At 37.9% G+C, this 12,288-nt stretch overlaps 1 protein-coding gene across 2 annotated transcripts; it reads right to left on the bottom strand.

Annotated features, from left to right (window-relative positions):
- Nucleotides 1-4,325: 4,325 nt before the first annotated feature.
- LOC143448400 (uncharacterized) lies at nucleotides 4,326-11,805 on the bottom strand. 2 transcript variants are annotated; one of them, XM_076948129.1, is made up of 19 exons: nucleotides 11,582-11,805; nucleotides 11,256-11,382; nucleotides 10,896-11,057; nucleotides 10,672-10,808; nucleotides 9,591-10,269; nucleotides 9,309-9,434; nucleotides 9,080-9,218; nucleotides 8,751-8,950; nucleotides 7,896-8,190; nucleotides 7,504-7,692; nucleotides 7,214-7,323; nucleotides 6,948-7,125; nucleotides 6,654-6,738; nucleotides 6,306-6,581; nucleotides 5,872-6,134; nucleotides 5,482-5,696; nucleotides 5,254-5,405; nucleotides 5,013-5,162; nucleotides 4,326-4,916 (listed from the first exon to the last, which is right to left on the bottom strand). In XM_076948129.1, exons 1-19 carry the CDS (start codon nucleotides 11,803-11,805, stop codon nucleotides 4,703-4,705), a joined length of 3,921 nt encoding a protein of 1,306 aa, XP_076804244.1. In that variant the 3' UTR covers nucleotides 4,326-4,702. The 2 variants fall into 2 exon arrangements, with proteins under 2 accessions (XP_076804244.1, XP_076804245.1); XM_076948130.1 differs by lacking the exon at nucleotides 7,504-7,692.
- Between the last annotated feature and the right edge of the window lie 483 nt (nucleotides 11,806-12,288).

Genomic DNA, 12,288 nt, shown 5'->3' with positions numbered 1-12,288 from the left:
AAACCAAAAAAACGACACTCGTTCTTACTGTCTCGTTTCTTGACTTTCGTAAACAGCGCGCGTACTTGGGAATTACCCTTCGCCGAAAAACTAGGGTGAAGGTCATTTTTCAATAGGGAAGTCGGAAAAATATTTAATAACAGTTAAAACACCATTGGTATACGTACAGAAATTTTATTCTTACGGTTGAACTAAATGCTTAACAGGCAAAAGTTTCCCGAATTCACGTAGTCTGATGTCTAATGTTAGTTAAGGTACTTCATAAATGTAACGTATTGTAGGCTAAACTTGTATCACCCCGTCTGTCGTTACCTCCATATTTGGTTCCAAAAATAAGAAGTTACTTCTGCTACAATTATAATTGGTACCACAAGCAAAAAATTACTTTCAAAGATCACTTGAATAATGCATGGCTACTAACCACCTTTAAGACGTGAGTTGACCACATTTCGTTGCTTTACTTGTAACTGGCCAGCGGCGGGTGACAGCCAACACCACTACATAACCTGCTTTAACGAAAGCTGCATTAAACAGGCTGCTGTTACGATTTTTCTCTAAGAAAAATCTTTTTTGTCTGTTACACGCGAAAATTTGAAACTGCATTATCGTCACACTTTGTTTTTTTGTCAGCTTATTTGGATCGAAACATAAAAGCAAAAGAGCTGGTATTTAACATTATTCCAATCATAAGTAGGCTATAAGCTAATGAAAATATGACAATTGGTTTAAAGACAGGGAAAACCTACGCAATTAGATCGACTGATACCTCCGATGTAGAGCTAAAACTCCCAAATGTCAACTAAGGTCCCATTTTTATATCACCATGCACCCTTTTTTCTCGCTTATTTCTTCGTACTTATAACCATAGTATACCTAAACTACGGTAGCCTACAGCCCTACACTACTAAATAGAGCTGGAATTTAGCTGATTTTGTTTAGCCGTTAGCCGGATGGCATTAGGTGTTAGCTGGCATAGACGCTAATTGTCATGTCACATAGTTAAATGTAAGCAAAACTGCTATTGATTAATTATTAAAAAAATGTGATGAAAAACTTATGCCGTGCTAGACCACAACGTATATCAGGAAAACAAAAGTATTTAAGCATTAGAATCATTTACAGAGCAGCAAATTTACATTAGTCAATGAACCACCAAACATTTTGCTCCAAAATCTCTCCTCGATTTACGTTTTCTCATCGATTAATGGCTAACAAGATCTTTAGTCGCTAAGAGCTCTTATCTGCTAACAGCTATTAACCGGCCAAATTTTCCTAGCCCTACTACTAAACTGCCATGAGGAGTGACGAAATCGTTTGAAATTACGTCAGTCGCGATGACGCAACAATAACAATAACCTTCAGTAACCTCTGGTGTCAACGCGTTTTCAGTTGTCACGCATGATATCACACACACCGCTAATCACTTTAGTTTAGCAAAGAGACAAGTTGTTGTTATCTTGATGGATCTTGTAAGTTGTAACAATATTTTGGAAAAGAAAATACCCAGCAATTTAAAGTCAATCATCCGTACTCTATTTGAATTATCGCATGATACTAAGAGCGTAAACAAAGCTTCACTGCTCAAAAACACCCAGGTAATGTTAGAAGTAGTGTGTTCGCTACTTTTCCAAGCTATTGAGTTTTGTACCTTAGCTTTCTTTTACCTTAGTACCTTACCTATCTTTTTAAATAATCTTTTTAACGCAAATCTTTCTTAAGAAATTTTCTATTAATAAAGTTAACAGCATTGTGAACAACCAGGACATATTTTACAAAGTTACTATTTTGCCATTTGTAGGTCACGCAGCCTGTTGTTAAAGATAGGCGCTTAGGTAAGAAAAATGAGTACAGTATATGCAAAAAGTTGATATTAGCTATTTAAGGTTTTTGGAGTTAGATTTAGATTAAAAGATAAATTGAGGTTAAGTTTAGGTTACTATGTTATAAAATTTAATTTAGGTTCACAAGAACTAGTACAAAATAGCTTCGAACGCACGATTTTTTCTGTTGAAATAGTGGCAGTCCATATTTTAAGCCATCGGATAATAATTAATCGTCCGCACCTGCTGTTTCTAGCTATAAACTGTCTCCCAGCTTATGAGTTAAGAATTATTTCACTGTATGTTACTTGCAGACTACGCCCTTTGAAAGTTATCCACATGTGCGGCACTAAGTGTAGTTATGACGTGTGTGATTGCACGTTTGTTCAGTTTTGTCAATCATTCTATTCTCAATTCAGTTCTCATACATCACGGCTGCGACTAGAGTCACAGTTCGAATTTCAAAACCGTCTCTTTTGTATTATTCGTTGCCTTTTTACCGCATGTATAGTTACATCTTGGGAGTTTGCTGTGATCAATAAACCATCTTTTTGTGTATTAAGAAAGTTTAGATACAGCGTGTAGATCTGGAAAGCGTCGAGACTGGAACGCGTATATCGGACTGTGGAAATGTGGAAATTACTCAGGTTTTGTGAAACCTTCCTACCGCTACCACCGTCGCTAAATCGCTATACTAGAGTGAGGATTTTGCACATGCGAAAAAGCTTTTTAAAAGTTCTTCAGTAAACTTTCCTGCTCGAGATAGTCGGTCAAAATTCTTATCGAATAAAGCGTAAAAAATGGTAGCAATGAAAACGAATTTTATGCCGCTAATCATTATACTTGCGTATTTGTATCCTACATTTTTAAAATACTTGTTATTTTGTAAACCCTTCTCTATGTTAATTGATTCTTTTGTGGCCACGCTTCCTCTTTTCGCAATTAACGTTTTCTTGGAATTAACAGCTGCATGGTTTTATTCCATCGCTTTTTTCTACCGTAGTTGAGAAAGTTTACTTAAGACGTAGAAGGCGTTCTGTCATTGAATTGCGTCCGACCACAGGGGTATACAGTTGAGATAAAATAAAGGTATCTCTTAACAGTCGTTACTCCCAAGTCACCTTTGAATGTGAAAATTGGTTTTTGACCACTCAGGATGACAAACGGTTCGGCGCAATATAGAAATGTGGTTTCTGCGACGTATGCTACGTATCTGGTGGAAGGATTTATTTTGTGATAAATAAAAAAGTGTTGAAACAAGCAAATACTACAAAGAAGTTACTCGCAAACATCAAAAAAGACACAGTGAAAATAGTAGGAAGGAAAAGTCGAGGCCGTCCACGGACGAGCTTTCAAACTAACCTAAGGAAACTGCAATGCAGCAGTTCTGTTTCAAATCGCTTACAATAAACTGAATAACGAAAATGGGCATCTCATAGTTACCGACTCTTGGAGCACTTGTGCATGAACGAATAAATCTATCAATGACAAAAACGACCGTTTTCGAAAGATTCTTATTTACAATAAAGCATACACATATAGTAGTAGCTTATACGGAAAACAGCCAGCTACAGTTAACAACGCAACACGTTTTCTAGCAAACCAAGTTTTTTCTTTGAATTTCCCCCTGGGAAGCTCAAAGCTATCAGATGTCAGCTGATCACAATGTCAGCTATAACTAGCTCTTTAGCTACCGCTCACCGTTTTTGGTGTGTTTCCAATTTTTGGGTGTAATGTAAGTTATAACGAATTTCAAGAAATTGCTAAAACTTTGAATCTATAGGTCTCCTATATTATATGGGATTTAAATATATTTGTTAGTTGGATTAAGGTATTATAGGGGCCCGTTTGAAATAAAAATGGCATTGACAAGATATCTTGACCGAAGTTAAATGACGATGCAAATTTCTAACTGATGGGTCGAGGCTTTTGCGAATTAATACAATGGCACCTATTACATTGACCAAACCGACAAATCTTAAAAAACAAATGAATGTGGTTGTTGTATAGTCACCTTTAATTTAAATTTAATGTCTCACTAAAATTGTAAACTACTACATTGATGGTTGATTTTAGGCTTTACACAAGTGTATATGTATAGCCTATACCAGTGGTGGGCAAACTGCGGCTCGCCGACCTGTTTTTTGTGGCTCTTCTAGTCGAATCGTAAAATTCCAAAAAAATTGTAAAGGCTACCAAGAGTACCGTTTATGAACGTTTCTCTCTTTTTCTTTTCTTTATTAATCCGAAGAGTTAATTAAAAACAAGTCAACGCAATTTCATTGCTAAGACAGTAAGCTTTAGCTCAGTTTAGTCTACATAAATACACTGCAAAACGAAACCGTTTTTGTTTTACCGTTTTTGTATTGAAATAATTTTGAGGCTCTCTGGTACTTGTATTTTCTGCAAATGGCTCTTCTATTGAATGCATTTGCACACCCCTGGCCTATACAATCTTGTATACTTGACGCCAGGGGCGACGTGGTAGGAACAAAATTTGGACTGTCATAAAAATTGATAATTTATTTTAAGAGAAACAAACTTATCTTTAGCAATATCTGTGATTGAAAGAAACGTATAAAATAGAATATTACACTTCACGAAGATTGTGTTATCATGGGCTCAAATGGTACGCATCAACAAATGCTATGTACAAACAAAGTACTGTATTTAACGTTATTGGAAGCATATACAAAACTATAAGCCTACACAGATCTGCACTAGCCTTTCGAGCGTTCATGGCATATATTTGATGACGCTGAAGGTTTCATCCACACACCAATGCCCTTACCACATGGCTTCACATGCTGCGAAAGTATGACGAAACCGTTTGAAACAGTATCTTTCGAGATGGAGTAGCTACAACGAACTTTGTTTTCCATTCACTGAATGACGCATTTACTCAATTCTCTTTTCGCTCGCGCTCGAAGTTTTCTCATATCAATGTTGCCGTTGTCGATCAGCAAAGCAAAATCACATAAATCTGAACACTCTTGGTAATTGTGGCGGCTGTAAGCAATGAGTGCTTGCCGGTAGAAGACGGTAGAGAGTAAATTTCTTCCAGGTTTGATGTGCATCAACGTTATGGATTGCGTTCTTTTATAGCATGCAAGAATAAAAATAGAACTTAGCAATAAATATTCATTACACGGAAAGAAAATAGTTTAGAGACGATCAGCTAAACCGCTGTACCTGTCTAACTGTAAAGCCTTAATGTAGTCACGACAAGTCTGAAATTCTTTTCCTTCGACCAAGTAAAGAGATGCCCTGGCACAGTAGTCAGCAGCTTGTGGTTTCCGTACATTTTCTTTAATGACCTCAGATATATCAATGATCGCTTTTCTAAAATAAAAATCATTCTAAGATTACAAAATTCGTTAAAACAGCGTTTCTACACTTTACAGAAGCAGCATTTATAGCCAATCAATCCCACTCTATTTCTCCCATCTTTCTGTGACACCGCGAACGAAATCGTAGCTTTTCTGCCCTCGAATAAGAGTCAGCCAATAAGCTTAAAGTGTAGAGGTCACGTGCTTCTGCGTGTTTATCCAAGTCGCCGAGTTTTTCGCCATTACTAAAGGCCTCCTTTAAAAATAAATTAAAAAGCATTCGGTTGATTTGATCAAAAAGTATTTCAGAGTGCACAAACATTATGTTTTACTTCTGCTAGGCGTCGACGTCTCGATATGTCCAATGCCTTCAATACGTACACGAGACCACTGTGATCCACATTTGCCAAACTGCCCAAAAGTCGGCAAGCAGTTTTGTAACGGTTTATTTTGACGTTAATAAGACCTGCCCTGGCTGGAGCAGTTACATCATTTGGCGAAAGCTCCATAACCAATTGTAAGTGACGCAAGGCTTCCTCATAATCACCTGGATTTTTTAAAAAGAAATACGTTCATATGTATTCATGAAAGTCATAAAAGATGTCCAATGCTAATGGAGCGACGTCAATGTTAAATATGGTCATTGTACAAAAAGAAATAAAATTCCGGGTGTTTTTTTTCTTTTGAATACAGTTGAAGACTTGTAAACCTGCTTTAATTACCTTTGACTATGAGAATATCGGCGTACATCCCTTGCCAAGTTGGACTATTGGGATCCACAGTTGTTAACAGTTTTCCCAACGTCAGACATTTGTGAAGAATCTCTGCTTTTTCCATGCTACTGGTTACGTCATCATATGTCGAAAATGACGTCACAGTGGTTGAAAACGATTCTCTGCTTTTTTGATGTTGAACCGCCACCGAATTTTGTTCATAATCGACATCTAATTTGAGGAGCGCATCTTTGAAATCTTTTGTGTTAGACCTATAAAGAAAAGAAGCAATACGTTCGTTTGAGTAGGCCTCAACATTTTATGGATGAAGAAACCTTTCCGCAATCAGAAAAGTTATGGCATTGCCTTACCAACTTGTTTTTAGACTTCCCCTAACTTTAATATCAAAAATGTAAACTGCATTAGTTAAGGAAGTTACTGACTTGTGTAATTTTCTTTGTTGTTTTGCCATCGCATCGTCTTCTGGCTTCATGCTTTCGTCTTTTTTTGTATCGGCAACTTGCTTAACCTTGGCAGGATTTTCGTTTTCATTGCTTTCATCACTCGGCTTTGAAACTGCTTCATCGTCTGCGGACCGCTGCTTTTCTGTAACTTGACTGGATGAGGGATCAGCCGGGTACGAAGGAGGATGGATGGAAGATAGAGAGGAACTCCTTGAAACATCCTCTCCAGGCTTAAACGTAGTTTCATCCAACATGCTACGTCATTAACAGAGAGATAGTATCACAATGAAATAAACTATGATGACATGCCTAAAACTTTGCATGTACCTGATTGTAGATGCTGAGCCGCCGGTCCCAAGTCTGTCACCTGATTTGTAGCCATAGTTCAGCAGCAGTACTACAACCCTGTGATCTGCAAATGTAAATATGCAACTGAGAAATGAAAAGCGTATTTATATTTGCTCATACTTCATGTTAGTGTTGGTTACATTCTATTGTAAAAGCATTGTTTTAAAGTAAACAGCTTAGCTATGAAGCCAAGAAGTTACTTTACGGTTGTTTGTAAATTGTCGTAGGCTATATTATACAGCTACCGCGTATTTGTTTTGAATAACATCTCACCTATCCAAAATAGCAACATTTTCTTTGCGTCGTCTGGCAGTGCATGAATATGCGCCACAACGGCTTGTAAATCCACATCGCACGACAAAGTGACGTCATTTACGCACTCTGTTTCGTCCCCAAGCGCAAGTCTCATGAAAGCCCGTCCGCACAGTCCCTCAACGCAACTGGAATTGATCTAACGAAGTGCAATGGAGTAAAAGTATCCCTGACTATTGATTTTGTTTGTTTACTTATAGTGAAAACCGAAACAGCGTATAACTTACTTCAACAGCGGCTGAAAAATCCAAGATTGCTGCCCGTTGGTCTCCAATGTGAGCCATACATTCTGCACGTGCTAGATACGATCGATAAACGCCGGTTCCTCCATTTAACCCTAAAATAGTTGCTTATTTTTTATGATCGCTTATTATACAAACAGTTTGGGAAGAAAACTAATTTTCAAATGGACTAATTTTATCACACGAAGATGTTTTTTTTTGATTTAGCAGAACAAAGCAATAGCAAATCACTTATTGGAAGAAGTATTAGTAACACATCGAGGAAATTAGCTTACTTCTACGTTTCATTTTCCTAAGGTCAAACAGAGTTGCTGGGTTGAAACGAAAGTTAGTTTTTAAAAGAACAGAAAAAGAACTGAGGGAAGCCAAAGACCAGGAAGAATACGCCATTTTATCGGATTTCTTTCGTATTCCAGCCAAGCACGTTGCGTCAGTGAGGAGGAGCCACGGATTGAATGAAGATTCTAAACAAAACACTTCTATTGAGGAGTTAGCAGAAAATACCAACAGAGGAGAAAAACAAGAAGCGACACTCACAGCTTTGTTAGTATGACCTAAGCAGACTGATCTATGGTTTGCTGAGTCTTTAGAAAGTTTCAATAAGCAGGAAAGAAACTACAAAGAAGCACACAAAAAACCAGCATGTAACTTATGTTACAAAACCAACCTTCTAAAACTAAATCAGTTCCTCTACAGCAAAGTATGGCGAGTGTAAAACAGTGCACAGCCTCTTTGACTGTTTCCATTTCTCGGTTACTTTGAAGAATGTCGATGCCATACTGATGGGACTCATCAGCAAGCCTTGCTCTTTCGCTGATAGGAATATCGCGCAGCAGAGACGAAAAAACACGATCGCTTTTCTTCGTTAAGACATCGATTAAAACCGACATTCCTTCGTCGCGTCTTTTCGTGAAAACTTTTATCAAACCCAAATGTAGCTTTATCACGTGAGTGTCAAGTGTCTGTGTAAGTTTAATGCACCATAAAAAAAATTTTGTAATCTAAATAATCCGAACTACGTTTTACAAAAAGTATAAATAAAGTAAAGAATTGAGTCATTTTCAGGAAGTTACTCAACCTGAGGCACAGTCTTGCACACGCACTAAGCTAAAACGAATTTATGTACGCAACTAAGTTCTACAATATTTTACTTATAAACAACTCTGCTCCAAGAATGGGACCACTTTGCGAATGCGACCTTTATAGGCTGCCCATCATGTATACTTGTTAATGACTAGAAAATACCCAATTAATTCAATATTCACAAGAAATAACCTTTTTTGACTCAAATCAGTAATTGTGAGCGAGGAGACTTAAGTTGCTATTACTAAATGATCCTAGCTAGCTTGTAACCCATCAATGATTTAACTCGAGTAAAAGTTGACTTGTTGCAACTCTGATGCAATGGCATAACAAAGGTTATTACTGTATATTTTGTAATGCAGTATTTATTGGCGGAGTTACCGTCATGTTACGTTGGCTTATCTATGTTATATGCAGTCTAGTTGTATTTTTATCATACTTGAGTATTTTCATGAAGCATCTTCTTTAGTTTAGTTTCAGCATCGTTAACACTCCCTGCATGAAACATTGCATGAGCCAGGAGTATATGGCAAGACAAATCCGACGGATTCAGTTTGGTCAAAAGCTGGGAAATCCCCAACGTAACCGACAACGTGTCATCATTTACAACATCTCTGTGGGACACTTCTGCGTGTGGTGCTATATAAATCATAAAGTGCAAGTTTTTTTTCATACAACATACCATAACTTGTGTATTTGTTTCTGTATAGCCTAAATAGTTTAATAAGGCTATATAAAAATATAGTATCAATATTCTTAAATAAATACTTTTGCTGGTTGGCAGAGGGGCATCCTGAAGCAACGTTTTGGCGTAGTCAAACAAAACTTGACGTAATCGAGTTCGTTGGACAAGCGGCTCCTTGCTTACGTGACTTACAACAGCCTTTTGATTAATTCTGCTAGCCGCCTAAATTTTAAACAGTTTCATTTGTTCGAGAAATTAAGTGCTCATACACACCAAGACTTCAAAATAATACACATGAAAGTATTAGCAAACCAGTAGATCTTCAACACATGCAGTGATGTCGTCATCCTCGATGCATACTAACGCCCTTTCACATAGTAACGTGACATCGCGAGGTTTGTGACGCAACAACGTGTCATAATCTTTTTGCGCTTCGACCTGAAAATAAAACAAGCTTTATAAACCTACAATCCGTATTAGTTCACGTTATTGTTAACATGCATAAACATGACTAAATGACTATGTGCTATAGCTGGCCGTAAGAGTCATAAAGCGAGAAACGTCTAAGCGTGTAAATTTTTAAGCACGGCTTACTTTTTTGCCTAATTCCCGGTAACATAAGGCCCTTGCGGTCAAAATAGCTGCATCTTGTGCGAAATGCGGATCTTCCAAAAGTTTATCAAATATTTTCACAGCAAGCTTGTTCTTGCCTAGTCGTGCATAAGAACTTCCAAGTTTAAACAAGGCATCTTTGCTGCTGGGCTGCAGCACTAGCATGGCTCTGTAGAAGTCAATGGACAGACGGATGTTTTCCATTTTCGTCACGGCCTTGAACCTGTCTTCGGCGTGAAGTTTTGAAGCGGCCTTGTCAATAGTCACATATAGATCTGCCAAGTCGTTAGATTTACCGCCATAAATTTCTTTTGCAATCTCACTTGATTTTTTGCGAGAAGCCATCAGCCACTTGAACTCTTTATCACAGTTAAAATCATCATTGTTTGCAAACAATGCCCTTTCAAGATCAGCAGCTGCATTCAAACCAGCAGATATGTCATTTAACGCAAGGTCGACGTGTTGCTTGTCCGTGTGGCAAGCACTTCGCTTGAGGAGAATCTTCGTCAATTGCTCTTGGTCAGTCTTAGGATCATGTCTAGCAGCGTCCAGCATTTCTGTGAGCATGGAGATTGCTTTGTCGGTTTTATGAATTGCTTTTAACTTTTCTACAAAAGTCATTTGCAATTGGAAATTCTCTGGCTCAAAGGCGAGTAGAAATCTGTTGAATAAATTATTATTCAAAGCGCTCTAATCGCGGGATGTTTTAAAGGGTCTAGTGCAGAAGTGCAAAACTAAATGACACCACATTTTGGGTAGCAGGGATCTAGTATACTGTATAAGTGCATCACGTGGTTGTGCACTTCAGCACCAGACCCGTTTTAAACTACATCTTTCCTACATGAGACGATGCATTTAGAATTAGATGAACAAGGTAGCGCGCAAGAGATCTATGAATGTTGACAGTTTTGGCTTAGTCCAGCTAACGTATGAAACTGACGTCAAAATTCAATTATAAGCTTAACGTAGTTAGAGTTTTTAGTTTATTACATATATTATGCAAATGAATATCAGCTAGCACAAAATGGTGAGCCAAATATATAGTCTAAACCAGCTTGATTACCTGCAACAGTCAATAGTTAACGCCAGCCACTGTTTGTAAGGTTTCACCTCGTTGACTGGGGGAGATTGTGAATGCACGCAATTTAGCATCAACTTCTTTACGCTCTCAAGATGCTCACTTTGTGTCACCTGAACTACCTATATAATGGATGGCATTCATGGTGATTAGCTTAAGGAAATGCAGTTTTATTGTTGTACCCCACAAGAATTTTAAAGTGAACGCACCCGAATTGTTGTTTCTTTGTCTTTTAGAAAAGCTCGCAGATAATCTGCAATTGCCTCTTTGTCTTGGTCACCCATCAAAGTTCGTGCCAAAGCACGCTGCAGCAGTATTGATACTGTCTCCAAAGGATAGTGTTTTATGATTGCTGTGCAACTGTCGATTACCTAAATATTCGTTTGGCACTTATTGAAACATGCATACGTAAAGATTCCTTCAATAGCACCACAATCTTAGGCATTAAGCTGATTCCATGGAATTAGGCTAGTCTTTATCCTTACATTGCCATTCACATAACCTGATGCCGTAGGCTAATTATAACTGTGTTTGTTGAGTTTATGGAATACCAGTTAGGCTACGCGTACCTCTTGGTAGCACTTATGCTGAAGAAAAGATTCTATGCTTGCAAAACACGTCACAACTGCCTCTGGGTCCAGACAAAATATAAACTCCCAAACCTGATCAGCAGTTACCGTGATACCCAATGTCGACCTGTATGTAGCACACGAAGAAATATTGGAAAAACAAATTTAATGCATTGCGGCATATGTACATAGTTTCTTAAAAAATACCAACGTTTTCGTGGCGAAATTGGATTGACAACTGTAACTGGTTTAAGTTATATAAATTTGTCCACAGTTTGCATTATTTTAGCATACAATAGGATGTAGCCTAATGCCTTTAAACTCACTTATCATATGCTTTTTGTCGTTTGATCCATTCTTGCAGAATATCGATCAGCTCTTTACGCTGCTCTTCGGATAGAGATTCCACATGCTCTTTTGTCGCGCTAGCATGAAGTGTATGCGCTTGGAGATAAGCAATCGCTGCTGCAACATTATCACCAGCAACCATTTTAATGTCTCCATCCACGCAAAATGACTGTGCCTGGTTCGAGTCCCGCATTGCTGTCATAAACCTACGGTTGTCATTGCTATGATAAAGCGATCCACAATTAATGATCGACACTACCTGTGGGGCCGGGGAAAATATTTCATGGATATTTTCATTACCCCAGTAAGAGAGCCGTTACAGCATGTAGCCAATAAAGGCCTAGATATGATAAGGGCACACGAAAGATAGGTAATCCTAGACCTATTATATGTATTATACAAGGTACTTTCAACACGTGCGGAAGGAACAGGATACCTCGTTGTTTTGTGGTTGCTTCAAAATATTCATGTTAGGTGACACGTGACGGTAGTTCTAACATATTTCCAACAACAGTTTAGGTTTAAAGAACACATTGAACAATAACCACTTCTCACTGAACAAGTATCCTAATCGCCCCAGCAATCTATAAATCATACCTAAAAAAATTCCACAAGGTGGTCAAATGTCGTGGCGATATAGAAAAAGTAATGAAGTATCAGTCAATCGATCAGTCTGTGTTTCTTT

Source organism: Clavelina lepadiformis, chromosome 3 (genome assembly GCF_947623445.1).
Source record: "Clavelina lepadiformis chromosome 3, kaClaLepa1.1, whole genome shotgun sequence".
Taxonomy (NCBI): domain Eukaryota; kingdom Metazoa; phylum Chordata; class Ascidiacea; order Aplousobranchia; family Clavelinidae; genus Clavelina; species Clavelina lepadiformis.
The sequence above is the reverse complement of the archived record's forward strand: the minus strand, read 5'-3'. Positions and strand labels throughout refer to the sequence as shown.